The sequence below is a fragment of the Vespa mandarinia genome, chromosome 3, assembly GCF_050613455.1.
Source record: "Vespa mandarinia isolate Hongniang chromosome 3, ASM5061345v1, whole genome shotgun sequence".
NCBI lineage: Eukaryota > Metazoa > Arthropoda > Insecta > Hymenoptera > Vespidae > Vespa > Vespa mandarinia.
Window position 1 is genome coordinate 2,817,501 of NC_140812.1, and position 17,276 is coordinate 2,834,776.

General features: G+C 39.1%; 1 protein-coding gene across 5 annotated transcripts in view; it reads left to right on the plus strand.

The window, feature by feature from the left end:
- Window positions 1–17,276, plus strand: part of ush (Zinc finger protein ush) — a 141,738-nt gene that overhangs the window by 84,421 nt on the left and 40,041 nt on the right. The window contains exon 1 of one of the 5 annotated variants that reach the window (XM_035882398.2): window positions 793–823. The exons of 2 other annotated variants lie outside the window; for them this stretch is intronic. In XM_035882398.2, coding sequence (XP_035738291.1) covers window positions 808–823 — 16 coding nt within the window. In that variant the 5' untranslated portion in view covers window positions 793–807. Of the gene's footprint in view, window positions 1–792; window positions 824–14,991; window positions 16,256–17,276 lie in introns of those variants that run through there. 2 more of the 5 variants (XM_085656058.1, XM_035882395.2) reach the window with 2 other exon arrangements.

Consider the following 17,276-nt stretch of genomic DNA (forward strand, 5'->3'; position numbering starts at 1 on the left):
AAAAATAAAAAAAAAGAGAAAGGAAACGACCCGAACGGATCTGAAACGGATAATTCCATTAGACTTATTTTATTTTATTTAATTTTCTTTTACTTCGATTTAAGTTGAGTTTTAAGCATTCACCACCTATTCGACGTGTGTTTAAGGTTAGGAGAATGGAATACAATCGTGCGAAAAGATCGTCTCGTCAAGGAAAGAGAGAGAGAGATAGAGATAGAGATAGAGAGAGAGAAAAAGAGAGAGAGAGAGAGAGAGAGATGCATCCGGTAAAGGAAGGAACAGTGAGTGCGAGCGAGTGCGAGTGTATTCGCGCGTGTGGGCGCGTATCGCGATCTAGAGATAGGAAAAGGGGCTGCCGACGAGCGTTTAAGGGCATCCAGCTCGAGTCCACCAGCACGATTCCAAAAACGGATGGGTAACGGTAGCGTTGAGCTCTCTCGCACCGTAGCCGCCGTTGCTGCCGTCTCGGGGAAAAGCCTTCTTCGTTCACGGCGAAATCGTAAATCTTTTTACTCCCACCTTTTACAACTATTTTCCCCTTCTCCTTTGTTCCTCCTCATGCATGCAGTTGGTAAAACGTAATGCTCGTTACGACGATTTCCCTCCCTTACACAGCCAAATGTTTTTCCCAACTTTACCTATCCTAACGTAATCTAAGCCCTCAATTCACTCTCGTTTCCATTCCAACGTGGAAACGAAATCGTGATTTAATAACTATAAAAACAAATACAAGAAGAGAACAAAAAAGGAGAAAGAAGATAAAAGTAAGAGAAGAGAAGAGAAGAGAAGAGAGATAAAATGTAGAAAATGGAAAGATTTTTAGGTATGTAAAGGTCAAAAAAATACTTTCGTACTATCTTGTTGTTTTTCTTTTTCTTTTTCTTTTTTTTTTTTTTTTTTTTTTTCTAAAGAAGAAATAAAATACTACGTAATGTAAGATCTTTCAAGTAATCGTGCTGACACGAAAGAAGAAGGGAAGAAGGAAAAGAATAAGAAAAGGAGAAAAAGAAAGAGAAAGAAAGGGAAAAAAGGAGAACAATCAAGAAGAAGGGTGGTTCGATCCTAGACAACGATGCTAGAGACATTTATAGACATGATCGTGTAGACCGTTCGAGAAAAAGGTGCACGCGTGCAAATCGTCGGTTGCGACAATACGTTCTCTTCCCCATCATCGTTTCCTTTAGTAAGTGAGCGAGATGCATTTCTCCCTTTCTCTCCTCTCTCTTTCTCTCAGGCGCTCTCTCTCTCTCTCTTTCTTTCTCTTTCCTTTCTCTTTCTCCCTTTCTCTTCGTGCCAGCGAGCTTGACACGCTAATCTCGTCGGTACGTGGCGAAGTATAACAGAATAAAAAGGAGGATGATGCATGTCGAGTGAGTGGTGGATGTATCGGTAATAATCGTGGTCTCTTTCTTTCTTTCTCTCTCTCTCTCTCTCTCTCTCTTTCTCTCTCTCTCTCTCTCTCCCCCTCTCTCTCTCTCTTGGGGTTTTGAGTACCGTTTTGCACGTATCTGTCTCTATGTGCATCTGTGTTTGTGTATATATATATATATATATATATATCTATATATATATATATATGAAAAAGAGAGAGATAGAGAGAGAGAGAGAGAATGTAAGGGACTTTATGAATAGAAAAGCCGCGCAACCGAGAGCCACCGGGGGATGTAGATACGCCATGCCTCGGCACGGACTGTGCGATTCGCGAACGGGATGCTCCTTTGTCTTTCGTTCGTTTTCAAACCAGCCTCACCTACCCTCCCACCCTTCAGCGCCCTTTGCGATCCCTTCTCGCGTACTCCTCTTCTTCCTTCTACTTCTCCTACTACTACTCTCTATCCTCTTCTTTTCTCTTCTCTTCTATCCTCTTCTCTTCTCCTCTCTTCTCTTCTCTTCTCTTCTCTTTCCTTCTCTTCTCTTCTCTTTCCTTCTCTTCTCTTCTCTTCTCTTCTCTTCTCTTCTCTTCTCTTCTCTTCTCTTCTCTTCTCTTTTCTTCTCTTCTCTTCTCTTCTCTGATCCAGTACATCTCGATGAATGTGGACAGAGCGACGAACGGACCGAAAGGAAGGGGGATAGAGCGAAAAAGAGAGAGAGAGAGAGAGAGAGAGAGAGAGAGAGTAAGAGAGAGAGAGAGAGGGAGAAGAACGTTTGATTCAGACAATTATTGTCGATCCGTGCTTGGAAATTCATCCGCCTGACGCCAGCACTTTTTTCTCTTTCTTCTTCCTCTCATCCTTCTCTCTTGCTCACTCTTTTCTTCTATTTCTTTACTCGCAAACCACTACGATCTACCCTTTCTCTTCCATCTTTTTTTCTCTCTCTTTTTTCTTTTTTTCTTTTTCTTCGCTCTCTAACTCGCTTCTCGCCTTGTTCTTTATCTTCCACTAACCCTCCCCGTTTCTTTCTTACTTTCTTTTTTTTAATTTTTTCCTTATTCTTTCATCCCTTTTTTCTCAACCCCTTTCTTCCTGCTTTTTCTTCTCCTCCTCCTTTTCCTCTTCTCTCTCTTTAATTGCCTCAAGAAGAAGGAAATTACGAAAAACGGAACGGTGTCTAAAGTAGAACGTGTATTTTATTAATTAAATCACGTTATTTCATCGAACGAACATGGAATTAAAAGGAAATTTTAATACACGACGTGTGTATGATTTTTTATTTGGTTTATATCTTTTCTTTTTCTTTTTTTTTTTTTTTTTTGTTGTATGAAGAATCAAACGAGGTAACAAATTTATCTTTTTCGGTGTATTCTCAGAGTATCAACGAGATACGTTTCTGTTTTTTAGACCGTGTCATTGCCCTCTTGGATGCGAACGTTTTCGAATTATGCTGATACGGAAAACGGTCACGACGCGAATAGTGGTAAAGTCAACGATGTGAATCGCATAACTAAAAGAGAAAGAGAGAGAAAAAGAGAGAAACAGAAAGAACGAATGGTGAGGGAAGGTCGGAGAAAGGAAGCTCGCATCTTTTCGACATGGGTGCTAGAGTGCTTATTCGTCATTCTGTAACTTTAGGGTTGAGAATGAAAGAAAGAGAGAGAGAGAGGGGGAGAGAGAAAGAGACTGCCTTGGCTTGACGCGACTCTAATTTCCGAAAGAGTGCGTGACTCGACTTCGCGAAGAAAGACACGAAAATAATCTCTTTCTATCTCTACCTCTCTTCCTCTCTCTTTCTCTCTCCTTCTCTCTATCTATCTCTATCTTTCTCTTATTCTCTTCGAGAAATAATTCTACAATTTATCAAAGACGCTCACGTTCGTGTCGAGAAGATCGACGATTCTTTATATCACATTTATATTATGCATAGTACGAAAAATGACAGACTTGTGATAATTAAATCTTTTTTTTCTACTTTATGTTACAGGTAAGTTCACTTGATACGGAAAGAGAGAAACAATAATAAAAAAATGATAATAGATAAAATAAAAAAGAGAAAATAAGAGAAAAAGAAAACAGGAAAAAAAGAAGAAGAAAAAAAGAACAGATATTTCATCGACGTAAAAATATGTAAGTAATCATATCGATTATATTGATATAAGAACCGGTAGAAGATTGAAATAAAGAAAAAGAGGATCTCTAGTAAGAAAGCGGCCCGTTCTTCAACGATACCAAGAGAATTCATCCTAAGGAATCGCCCTGCTCCTTATCGTCATAGAACAGAGTTTCTTTTTAGCGTGGGCGCGTTCTATCATCGGTACGAACACTGCTGTTAGACGGTCCGAACGATTTGTAATGGCGATAAAAGAGATTGGCGTGAATCGATGAACTCGACAAAGCCACGACGTGTTTTATTAATTCCAACGAACGAACGAACGAACGAACGAACGAACGAACGAACGAACGAACGAACGAACGAACGAACGAACGAACGAACGAACGAACGAACGAACGAACGAACGAACGAACGAACGAACGAACGAACGAACGAACGAACGAACGAACGAACGAACGAACGAACGAACGAACGAACGAACGAACGAACGAACGAACGAACGAACGAACGAACGAACGAACGAACGAACGAACGAACGAACGAACGAACGAACGAACGAACGAACGAACGAACGAACGAACGAACGAACGAACGAACGAACGAACGAACGAACGAACGAACGAACGAACGAACGAACGAACGAACGAACGAACGAACGAACGAACGAACGAACGAACGAACGAACGAACGAACGAGACGTGTCTTGCCATCTCTCGCAATTCGAACAAGAGGGAGTCACCTGGTAAAGGAGGAGGAAATAGGAGATAGATAGATGGACAGAGAGAGAGAGAGAGAGAGAGAGAGAGAGAGAGAGAGAGAAAGAGGAAGAGAGAGGTAGTAGTAGGAAAAGAGTAGCGTGAGTAGTAGCAAGGTAGGAACCACGGACGGCGCCGCCCACTCGTGTGGAAAAATGATAGCAGCGTACTGACTGAGTGCCTGGGCTTCTGTCGCCCTCTCCCTTTTCCTCTCTCCTACCCCATCCTCTGACACCCACCCGCTTCGTCGACCACCCTCTTGGCCCCATCCTGGCCCTCTGGACTGGCTCGGTACGCGCCCGGAAAACGGGGGTCGAGCTGCTACGAGAGAGAGAATGAGAAAGAGGGAGAGGGAGAGACGAGAGATGCCTGCTCCCGATTCCCTTATCGCCACGGCACAGTTGTGTGTGCCTTTATGAAGATCTGTCAAACTCTCTCTTACTCTCTCTCTCTCTCTCTCTCTCTCTCTCTCTAACTCTCTCTTTCTCTATCTCTCTCTCTCTCTCTCTCTCTCTCTCTAACTCTAACTCTCTCTTTCTCTCTCTCTCTCTCTCTCTCTCTCTCTCTCTCTCTCTCTCTCTGTCTCTCTTCCTATACGTATCTCTTTTTCTCTAACCTTTCTTCTTTCCACTTTTTCCCATCTTTTTCTCACCAACAACGTAGTAGATGCAATGACGTTTCTCTACGCGAGTCTCGTCGAAACCATGAGTTCACCTCGCTTCAACGAAATCTATGGGAATTCCTTCCCTTTTTCATCTCTTATCTTCTTCTTCTTCTTCTTCTTCTTCTTCATTTTCTTCCTCTTATTTTTCTTTTTCATCTTTCTCTCCGAAGAGAAATATCAAATTTCAAGCGCCCAAACAAATTCGATACCAGGACGATCTTACGACTGTTAACGCTTGCGAGATAGCACCGTGTCTCCCTTTCCATCAGGTTTATTTGTTTTTTTCTGTTTTTTTATTTGTTCTCGTTCTCTTTCTTTTTTCTTTTTTCTTTGTGTCTCTTTTCTTTTTTCTTTTTTTTTTTTTTTTCATTCTTTCTTTCTTTGGTTAAGATGCTTTATCGAAATTTGCGTTTCACGTTCGAAAGGATTCTTCGACGGTTCTTCGATCAGCCTCAAACTGAAGATTTGAATTCCTCGAGAAGTCGCATTATCGTCTTCGAACTCATTGACTTCACGATGAACTGTATTACAGGGAGAGAAAGAAATAGATAGGAAACGATAGAGAGAGACAGAGAGAGAGAGAGAGAGAGAGAGAGAGAAGAGGGAAAGAAAAATTAGCAATATTTATACAATACTTATCTAAACGTTTCAATCTTGTTATGCATTTGCTATGTATGTACTTATTATGCATTTGCTACGTATATATACTTCTTTAAACATTGATTATATATTTATACATAGATATAAGAATATTTTGATGGTACACATTCATCAATAATTAATATCATTTAATCGTAAATGATATTAATTATATGATGTGTTCCAATATTCATTTTTTGTTTTCTTTTCCTTTATCTTTTTTTTTGGTACTCAAGTTTTCTGATTCAAAATGACAGGAATGTAGTGCTCTTGAACGGTCAAGTTATCATTCGATTACGCGAACGTGCGTCATCAGTCAATGGGACGTTAAATTATCTCGTATCGTCTCTTACGAATTTCAATTCTAATCGACGGTACAGTTATTTTCCCGCCGTGGAAAGAGTAATGATTTTTGGAGCTGATAAAAAAGTGTCCTTGACAAATTCTTACGCGACTCGTATTAACGAACGATCGGCTGTCGATATTTTTCTTAACTATCTCGCGAGAATGAAAGAGAGAAAGCGAGAGAGAGAAAGAGAGAGAGAGAAAGGAAGGGAATGAGAGAGAAACAGTGAGAGAGAAAGAGTGAGAGAGAGAGAGAGAGAGAGAAGCTAAAAATACCGTCGACTCTATGTGGGAATGATTCGGTATCTCGCACGACGTCACGGGGGTCTGAAATATGAGAGATACGATGGACCTCGCCCCCATCCCATCCCATTCTCCCGATGGTGCATTAGCGCTAATCTCTGCTCTTTAGTCCTCTCTTTATCTTTTCTCTTTCCCCGCGTCCTCTCTCTCTCTCTCTCTCTCTTTCTTTCTCACTCTTTCTCTTTCTACCCACCTTCCATCCTGCTCCTTCGTTCCGTGCTCGAAGGATAAGTCACGAGAGATAAACAGAGAAAAACAGAGAGAAAGAGAGAGAAAGAATGAGGGAGAGAGAGTGAGAGAGAAAGGAAAGGAAAGAAGGTGATACGACCAGGTATACCTTTCTTTCTTTCTCTCTTTTATTCTTCTTTCGTTCTCTATCTCTTTCTCTCTCTCTCTCTCTCTCTCTCTCCCTCTCTCTCTCTCTCTCTCTCTCTCTCTCTCTCTCTCTCTCTCTCTCTCTCTCTCTTATTCTCGAGTGCTGTGGTTGCTACTTCTCGCCAACGGACGCACTTTTATCAGCACGATCTAATCTACACGATCCGTTATTTCGTGGCCGTCGTGTGTGTGCCCGTGTTTTTACGTTGGGATGGCTTCACTTTGAGTTTTGACATTCGGAATCTCATTAACGTTCGTGAAATCTCGATCCGAAAGGGGGATTAAGTCTCTGTCGCGACTGTTGCCTGAGGAAAAGGTCCTCGTCAGTCTCTCTCTTTCTATATATCGTATCGTTTATCTTTATTTTTTTTATTCTTTTATTTTCTCCTTTTTCTTTTTTATTATCATCGGTCAGGTATATCACTTTTCGTTAAGATTCATCCGACAAGCGTTGGAGATTAAATAGGACGTTGAATTATTTCTTACACGTACTATTCTTCTTCTCGTGAAAAGTTCGCGCGGAAATTATTTGATCACGTTTAAATCATATAATTTTATCTTCCCTTTATATTTTTTTATAACTTTTCGTTTTAAGATCAATATAACGTTGGATAATAAACATAACGTTTTAAATTATTTCTTACTCATATTCTTATTCTCGAAAAAAATTCGCGTGAAAATTATTTGATTACGTTTGATTCACGTAAGTTTATGTTATTTTTATATCTTATTATAACATTTCGTTCTAAGAATCATCTGACGAACATATGAAAAAATATGTAAATTATTTCTTTCTTTCTTTTTAATCATCTTCTCTGTATCTTATTTTTACCCACGAAAGTACTTATTTACTTATATTGAGAAAGAACAACGAATAAAATGAATACTTTTATTTAATTTCTCGTCCCATATCAAGTTAGGTATCGCCCGCATCGATGTCTTCTTTAGCGCTATCTCCACTAATGGCCGTGCATGCATATGCATATATATGGAGGGTACGTCCATATAAACTAGACGTTAGTTTCACTCGACGTTAACCTTTACCGTTCGAGTAGTCGCTGATCCTAACGTCGGAGACTTAAGGATCGTATAATACCGCGCGAACTTAATGAATTCGAATCTAATAAACCATGCACCCTGAAGAATTCTCTATATGTGAGAAAGAAAGAGAGAGAGAGACAGATAGAAAAAGAGAAAGAGATAGAGAGAGATAGAGACAAAGAGAAAGAGAGAGAGAGAGAGAGAAGAGAGAGAGAGAAAGAGAAAGAGAGAGAAAGATGACGATAAGGATCGTCGTCCCTATGTTTTCTACGATTAATGGTGTCTTTCACGAATTACGATACTTTCACTTCTCTCTGAACATCTTCTATGCATTTCGATTTAATTACACAATGCCTTTATTGTCTTTGGCGTGATCATTAGTATTCGATGTCAATAATTGTTAGTATAAAAGGTAAATAGGAGATCGTCTACGAGAGAGAAAAAAAAGACAGAGAAAAAAAAGTGAAGAGAAAGAAGTGAAACAGAACTGACTCTGGGCAGCCAATTTGCGATAGAATCGAGTAGTCCTTTTTCTTTTTTTCATTCTTTTTTCTCTTTTCTTTTTTCGTTTTTTTTTGCAGCGAATATTAGTGGAAAAAGCAAACAAAACCGGAGAGGGTTAGGATGAGTTGCTAAAAGGTTTCGAAGTTTTCAACAATACCATTCGGTGATTCGAGAAGAGAGATACATAGAAAGAGAGAGAAAGAGAGAAGGAAAGAGAGAGAGAGAGAGAGAGAGAGAGAGAAAAAGAGTTATTGAATTTTTATTGGTGACGAACGAATCAATTTGCGATTAAAGCTCTTTTTCCCTCTTCGTGGGCAGCTCGCATCGTCACAACCTCGTCGAATGCGACAGTTCATTTAAAGGAGATGAGAAGAGTGAGAGAGAGGGAGGGAGAGACAGACAGAGACAGAGATTCCTCTGCTCACGCAAAACTCGTTTGGTTCAATCGTCACTTCCGACAAGCGGACTAATGTAAAACTTTCTAGCACAAAACTTTGATCGACGGCCACTCAGTCATAATCTCTCTCTCTCTTTCTCTTTCTTCTCTCTTTCTCTCTCTCTCTCTCTCTCTCTTTCTTTCTGTTTCTTCTTCTTCTTCTTTCTCTCTCTCTCTCTCTCTTTCTCTCTCACTTCCCATTTTTTTCTTTCTTTCTTTCTTTTTTCTTTTTCCGAAGACTTGCGAATTCATCTCATCTTTCAATAAATCTAAAAATTAGGCGAACGTCAATCAAACGATTCAGGAGATAAAATTTTAAATGATTCATCCTTTGATTGAAATTCAACTAAACGAAACCAAATTCAATCAAACGAAAAGGAAATATTAGAATTGTGTTCGCTATTGGGATATTACTTTGACAGATCATAATGTCTCGAGTATATTGCATTAACAAAAAAAATGATCTTAAGGATCACAATGATCGAGTGTCGGCCGTCATTTGATCAAGTCTCACGAGTATCCTTACTTCCTTTCAGCCTTTCAAGACGTCCTACCACGTGTTCGAGATCGTTCATTCGAAGACGTTGAATATTCTTTAAACCCTCGCCGGTTTCAAGATACTCACGTGCACGAAGAAAAGAAAAGCGGAAGGAGCACGTGCAAAACTTAATGGATTCCCTTTGTATAGAAGTTATACCTCCTTCTTGTCAGAAACCGCTTCTCTTGTTAGGAAGGGGTGGACACGTGCTACCCGCACAAAGAAAGTAACTTTAAGATGATACATTAAACACGTGCTATGATCAATATAGATTATTTAACCAGATCGATTCCTGTAAGTTCGAATAAATTATTTCGAACGCATATTGTGATATAACTTTATCTTATAATTATTAGTATTTATTCAAAATAAAATAACAATTGTTTACAGATATATTACCCAAAAAATCTCTTAATTACCGATCACTTATTTGAATTATTTATTAAAACCATCGATAGATACATGATAGGTATATATAACAAAAAAAATTGTTTATTGTTAATTAAGTTTAGAAAGAGATAAAAAACGGAAGTTTGTTATTGCCCACGCAATAGAAATAGGATTTATTCTTATTCTGTTCCTTTTTTCTTTTCTTTTTTATTTTCTTTTCTTTCTTTTTTTTTCTTTTCTTTCTTTTTTTTTTCTTAGTTATTTTACAAGAAACGGATGTCGTCGACTTTTCGGATGTATATACTTGTTCATGTTAATGGCCTAATGGCAAATCGATGTTCGGGACCAAACGCAGCCCGTGTTACACCGCGAATACGCGTACGGACGATTACACCTTTTCTCTGTTGGTTTTCTCGTGGCGTCTCACTTTGTGCCACGACGCGACTAGTATCGCGGAATGGCCCTGATAAAAGGCTTATCTTATCACACGGAACTGCTCTTTTCACCCTCGCTTTGCCTTCTGCTTCTTCTATCTCCCTTCTTCTATCTCCCTTCTTCTCCTCCTACTCCTACTCCACCTCTTTCTTATTCGTCTCTTATTTCACTTCTTTTTTTCCTTTGCCCGTTTTCTTTCTTCTTCGGTCCTTCCTGTACGGAGGGACAGTAGATCCATTTATTCGCAAATGCCAAGGCCGAGAGAAGAAGAAAGACGGAGAAGGAGGAAAGAGATCGACGATGGTGTAACGATGGCTTCGAGGTCAACGATTCTGTCTCTCAAAAATCGATTTCGAAGGAGAAGAAACACGAAAACGAGATTTTTCAAGATCGATCAACCCCCGACGACGTGTAGTTCGTCTGGGTATACATTTCTTCCGCTTTTTTCCATCTAAAGTGTTAGAAGCTAGGGAGAGGGGGAAAAAGTATGGAAAAAAGAAAGAGATAAAAAGGAAGAGAAAGGAAAGGAAAGAAAAGAAAAGGAAAGAAAAAGAAAGAAAAAAACTTAAGAATGTTTTCGATCGAGCACGAAGCTCGACCTAGTCTGATTACTGTCCGGTTAGGAAAGAAAAGTGGGAGGAGAAGTAGGAGGATTTAGCAGGGGTCGTCTTTGTCGAGATAGGAAGCGATCCTCGTTGGAGGGTGATCGACGATTTGTCAAAGTCTTTCAACGAGAGTCGCCGCGACAAGTTTCGAGGAGGGTGACAATGCCGATTTCTGGCTGGTTTGATGTTTGGAGGAAGGGGAGGAAAAAAGAAAGGAAGAAGAAAAAAAGAAAGGGGAAAAAAAGAAAACGCGAGACCTACGTCACCCTCTATTATCGTCGTCTGACGCGAAAGAAAATCCAGAAAATCGTTCTCTCTTATTAAACATTATCTCTCTCTTTTTGTCTCCCTTTCCTTGTTTCTCTGTCTGTCTGTCTTTTTCTCTCTCTCTTTCTTCCTCTCTTTGTGCATCTCTCTTCCTCTTTCTATATCTGTCTGTCTGTCTATCTCTTTCTCTCTCTCTCTTTACTCAGTAAGAATTTCTTCGTGTAGGCAGACCGTTGTATCGATTCGCTTTAGGATCAACAAGATCATTCATTTCTGTATCCCGAAGCGTGAAACGGCGAAGAAGGGACAAGAGATTCCACGTAATCGCACGCGAGAGAGAGTGAGAGGTCTACCCGGAGGATGGATCATCTTTGTAAAGTCGGTGACCGTTGGCCTCTTCGAGTACCTAGTACGATGAGAAAGAGAGAGAGAGCGAGAGAGAGAGAGAAAGAGAGAGAGAAAGAGTAGCTGGCGCCGCGTTATCTCGTTCGTTAAGATCCTCCTAGCGAGACGAAAGAGAGAGAGAGAGAGAAGGAACTAGAGAGGGAGAGAGGGAGAGTGGGCACGGGACTAAAGAGAGACGAATCTAACAGTGGTCTCACTGTCTCGTAAAGATTCTTCTCCCCTTCCTTCCCCTTCCCACCATCACCACCACCACCGTCACCATTGCACTCTCTCTTTCTCTCTTATTCTATCCCTTTCCGTTCCGAGGAGAGAGGATTGAGAAACGGTTGTCCGAGTTGAGATAGTCCTTCTCCATCCTTCTCTCATTGGTTCAGATGGACAGATAATAAAACTCGGTTCGCCGAGTCTAAAATCGAGTAGCTTCTCGAGAAGCATCGACGGTAGTAGGATCTCATGTGAATCTCGAAAAATCGTTTTGAAAGACGACTATCTCATGAGTACCATCTAAACGATATCTCTCTCTCTCTCTCTCGCTCTTTCTTTGTCTCTCTCGTTCTTCTAGTCTTACAAGGGGAAGAAAAAGAACGAATGAAAAAAAAAACAAAAAAATGAAGTTTCTCTTTGGCGATCACAGTTCTTCGCTATGGAGATGGGCAGATGCTATGGTGGAAAGCTCGTAACTTTGAATACGAAAGAGAGAGAGAGAGAGAGAGAGAGAGACACTAGAAACCGCTAGCAAAGTTCTCCGATAGCCTGATGGTCATTTCTCATTTGTGTAATCTCTCCCTTCTTCTCTCTGGTCTCCCCCACTACGTTCTATCTGGACACTCTTCCGCGGGAGCTCCAGGGGATGATGTAAGCGTTCCAACAGGGCGACCATTTGTTCCGTGGGGGCGCACATTTTGACGAGGCGGACTCTAATCGTCCTACTACAGTGCAACCCCCGCTACTTCCACAGGGGACGTAATCATAATTGCGTAGACCGATAAAAAAGCACCGGCTCTTTTTCACCGTCGACCCAGTGAAAAGCCACAAAACTCTTCTTGGTCGTGAGTCTACAGAAGACAGAGAAAAAATAAATCGGGAGGTTGGGGGATGAGAAGAAGGAGAAAGAGCCAAAGGGAGAAGGACTGATGACTGAGCTGGGCAATGCACACTTCCTTTTTCGTTCTGGTTGGCAGACATTTTTTTTCTTTTCTCCTTTTTCCTTTTATTTTCTTTCATTTTTTTTTCTTTCTTACTCGATTTAAAAGCAATATCGAGATAGGAAAAGAGTAAGATCCTGTTATGATTCCTCGAATATTCGATTATTATTTACTTGCAATAGTCTGTAAAAAGTATTATTCGCAGTAAGAATCGTGATAACGCCGTTTTCCGATAACGTCGTATCGTGATAAAGCGAAATGTATTGCATGTATAACGTCATTGTTGCAAACGTTCACATATATAATTGAATATATGTATGTATGCATGTGTAAGTAAATATATATATATATATATATATATATATATATATATATATATATGGCAATTTCATAGTAATTAACCAGTACATTGCACACGTACATATTTATCATAACATTCTTCGATTATCATTTTGACTGTTTTGATCATCCGTTTTCGTCAGTTGGGACGAATTAATCGTACACTTTTCCCAATGGTATATCCTTCTATTGTCGTTTTCGAAAGATAGCTTATTCTTTTTTTCAATCGATTATCCTCTGTGAAGTTAATTAACACTTTCGATCTAGAGTTATGCATAAAAATATCTCTTTATCTCTCTCTCTCTCTATCTCTCTCTCTCTCTCTCTGTTTTTTGTATTATTTTTCGAAAGAATTATCAATCAGCCATAAAAGCAAACGATTACAAACTTTAATGAATTTTTATGCTCTTTACGAAATAACCTTCCTCCTCCGGTTGTTCTTTCATCGATAAAACGAGGCAGATTCGGATCGCAAAAAGACTCGAAAGAGCTCAAAGTATACTCGTTTCTCGTTATCATCGTAATCTAGAGTCTCTTACGTTGAGTAGATATAATATATCGGCAAGTAATTACCGATTGGCCAGACGATAATTGTCCTACGTATGTAAGTACGTGTATTTCACAACGCCTTTTAGAGGCGTGACGCAACTTAACGTTGAACCATAATGTCGTCGTTGAAATGTGAATCGGTAGCTGGTTAAACGAACACGTAAAGTACATATGTACATACATACATTCATAAGTAAAGTATATATACTTGCTCAAAAGCACCCATCGAAAGAAAATTCCATCGATAAACGCATGTTTGATACTGCTAAACACTATGACTAATATATCTATACATCCTTCTATCTTCATATACCGTTAGGAAAGAGCAAATAGAAAGGTAATTAAGCGTTTCTGCCGATCATTCGATTCATCGATATCATTATACGCTTCAGCCTTCTATCGCTACAAACGTACGAATGTATAAATATGTATATATATATATATATATATATATATATATATATATATTCACACACACATGCACGCACATACACATATATATATATACACATAGTATATGTACACGATTCGTCTCGCATACGTCGAATCAATCACTTTAAATTACATTCGCGCGCTACAGAGTGAGAAAGAGAGAGAGAGAGGGAATTTTCAAATGGAAACACGATAGGGCACATCATTGAATAATTATCGATGGCGAGGCTGATACTTCAAGTATCAGTCTTCAAACTAATTTGATTTTCTAATCTTTTCTAATATTAACTTTTCTTTATTTTTTTTTCTCTTATTTTCTTTTTTATTTTTTTTTTCTTCAAAATATTATCCTTTTCTTAAAAAAAAAGGAGGAATAAAAAAAGAAAAATAAAAAATACCAAAACAGAACAGGAGTCGTTAAAACTAGAGCGCAAGCGAGGTGAGAGAGCACAGAGGACAAAGAGACACAGTTATTAGATACAGTCGTTTCCTACGTGTCTTACGATCATCCTTATCGTTATCGCCATTAGTCACGAAGCTCGTTGTAACGCGCGTTACGAGTATCGCGGCCCGTTATCGTTATCCGTTATCGTTTCACGTTATCGGCGAAGTTCAAGCTCCGTGTAGCATCGGTGTGATGAGGGGTACACTCGTATAAATAGAGAAAGAGAGACAAGAGAATCCAACAAATTCTCTTGTAAAATAGTTATTCTCACTGTTTCTCTTCCATTTCGATCATTTAATAACAATAATATTATGCAATTCTTAAGTTTTCATTTTTTCATTACGAAGTAATCGTATTAAGTATGAAGAAAGAAAAAAAGAAAAATAAATAAATAAATAAATAAATAAATAAATAAATAAATAAATAAATAAATAGTAGATATGAAGACATTTTTGTAATTCTTCCCTTGGAATTTTCCTACTTTCTTTGAGAAAGAAAAGAAAAAGGAGGGAGAGAGAAAGAGAGAAAGAGAGAGAGAGAGAGAAAGAGAGAAAGAGAGAAAGAGACAAAGAGAAAGAGAAAGAGAAAGAGAGAGAAAAGAAGATATAACTACGGGAAATGTTTACTCGACATTATCGTCGAGTAATAGAGATAGAAGGATGGAAGATGGGAGATAGGGAGGAGGGCAAGCAAAGAGGGAGATAGATGGAAGGTATAACTGTATATGTGTGACAAAGAGGGAGAGAGAGAGAGACAGAGAGAGAGAGAGAAAGCGAGGGAGGGAGAGAGAGAGAATGTACGAGTGTATATATAGCGGTAGAAGAGAGAGAAAGAGAGAAGATGTGATAACAGGTAGCCATGGGTCCTTGTGTCGCTTCGAAACCCAGTGATAGTGTTTCTCTAGAAGAGCGAACACGTTCTCACGTTATTTCTAACCCCGTTTTTTTTATTTCTCTTTCTTTCTCTGTCTCTCTCTCCCTCTCTCTCTCTCTTTATTTCTCTCTCTCTTTCTCTCTCTCTCTTTCTCTCTCTACGTATCTTCAAGAAATTGTAATCGAAAATAGAAGACATTTAACCGATCGTGATTTTTATAATTAATTGATCGTCGATTGTCACAGATCATCGATAAACCATTTCATGAATTGTGATTATTCGAATTGTGATTTCTTATGGAAAATAAAAAATGAAGCGACTCGAACTTCTACGCCCGAACGATATTACGTTTGCCGATTTGGAAAAACATTAGGTGAATCAATTTTTCGTAATACGTTCGTTCTACACGCTGAAGAATTGTACGTGCGTTTCTGATCGATAAGATGACGATCAAGCTGGATGACTTATCGAACGACGATAACGCTCTTATATAGGAGGAAAAGAGCGAGGAGAAGAAGAGAAAAATACAAAAAGAGATAGAGAGAGAGAGACAGAGAGAAAGAAAGAGAGAGAGAGAGTGTGAGAGAGAGAGAGAGAGAAGAGAAAAAGAAAGAGAGGAGAGAGAAAGAGAAACGAACGTAGAAACGGTTCGGCCAAACGATACGCGGATTATCCGGACGTGCGTTTGATTCCGCCTCGCAGAAGATACTGCCAGTTCCAATTTCGTGATCTGCAGTGGAAGAAGCGGAGATCGTGCGATTTAGTTTTATCGAATATCGACGAAAAATCGAGGACGAGAGTCGGTAACCGGCTTTATCGTGTGCAGAGTCGAGAAATTATCTTTCTTTTTTAAAGTTGACAAAATAAAAAGAAAAAGAAAAAAGAAAAGAAAAAACAGAACAATACATAAAAATGTTGCTTCCTAACAAAGAGATCGTTCGCGATCGAGTATCGTCTAGTGCAGTGTTTTTTTGAGTGCATTTAAAAAAAAAAAGGAAGGGGAAAAGATAAAAAATAAAAAAGAAAGAAAAAAAAATGTAAAAATGCAATAAAAGGATTTGGTGCGATGTGATACGAGAGTTCATGAGATTTCGATTTTCGTGATCGACCTCTCTTTTTCTCTCTCTCTCTTTCTCTCTCTCTCTCTCTCTCTCTCTCTCTCTCTCTCTTTCTATCTCTCTCTTTCTCTTTCCTTTTCTCTCATTTTTATCATGAGCATTCTCTTGTGGCGACTGAGGAGGGCAAGCCAACTGCGAATGGAGAGTTCCTTTCCCATTTCTAGTAAGTAACTACAGTTAACGAGTTAACGACGATTATTCAGAGAATTCCCACGTTCTTTTTCATCGACTTGATATTGTTCTCATTTTTCGATTTACGTGTTGCAAGAAAATGAATGAGTGAGTGAGGAGGGGGCAGAGAAAGAGAGTGAGAGAAAGAAACAGAGACAAATAGATAGAGAAGAAAGAGGAGCAGTGTATGTATATATGTATATATATATATATATATATATATATATATATATATATATATTAGAGAGAGAGAGAGAGAGAGAATGTGTATGTCTGTGTGAGAGTTTCGACGAACGTCGCGCGCTGGTCGCGGCCTCGGAGCGTTAATGGGAGGAGTTCATTAAGATCGCGCGATTAGCTCTTTATCGCGGGGCTGAGCGAGGCTCGTTACTTTCGCGTGACGTCACTTCCTCCTCTGTCGCCGCCGCTTCGTCGTCGTTCCACAACGTCCTCTCTCTCTCTCTCTCTCTCTCTCTCTCTCTCTCTCTCTCTCTCTCTCTCTCCTCTTTCTTTTAGTTACTCCAAGAATTTTATTCTCTTCTCTTTTTTCTTCTTTTTTCTCTTATTTTTTTTTTTCTTTTTTTTTTTGTTATTTTTTAATTTTTGTTTTGTTTTTTTCTTTTCTTTTTTATCAGATATTTTTCCCCCATTACTTCACTTTTGCTTTACGTTGTTTGCTTCCCTTTGTTCTTGGCGTTTCATGTCCGATTAGAGATCTCGATTTCGACGAAATGAGAACGATCGATTACTCGTGTTTCGATGCACAAGATCGTAGATCGTTGATCTTTATCAGGAGACAGGAGATATCGTTTCGTTCAAACAAAATTTCATCATCGTTCTCCTAGATACGTATCGCATCGTGGACGATAATAATTAACGAGAATTCCATGGGTCCCGATACTATTCTTCAATCGATCGATCGAACGATCGATCAATTAATCTATCGATCTATCGAAATCTTTTCTCTTTCCTATTCTTTTTTTGAACGCACTTATGTATGTATCTACCGTCGA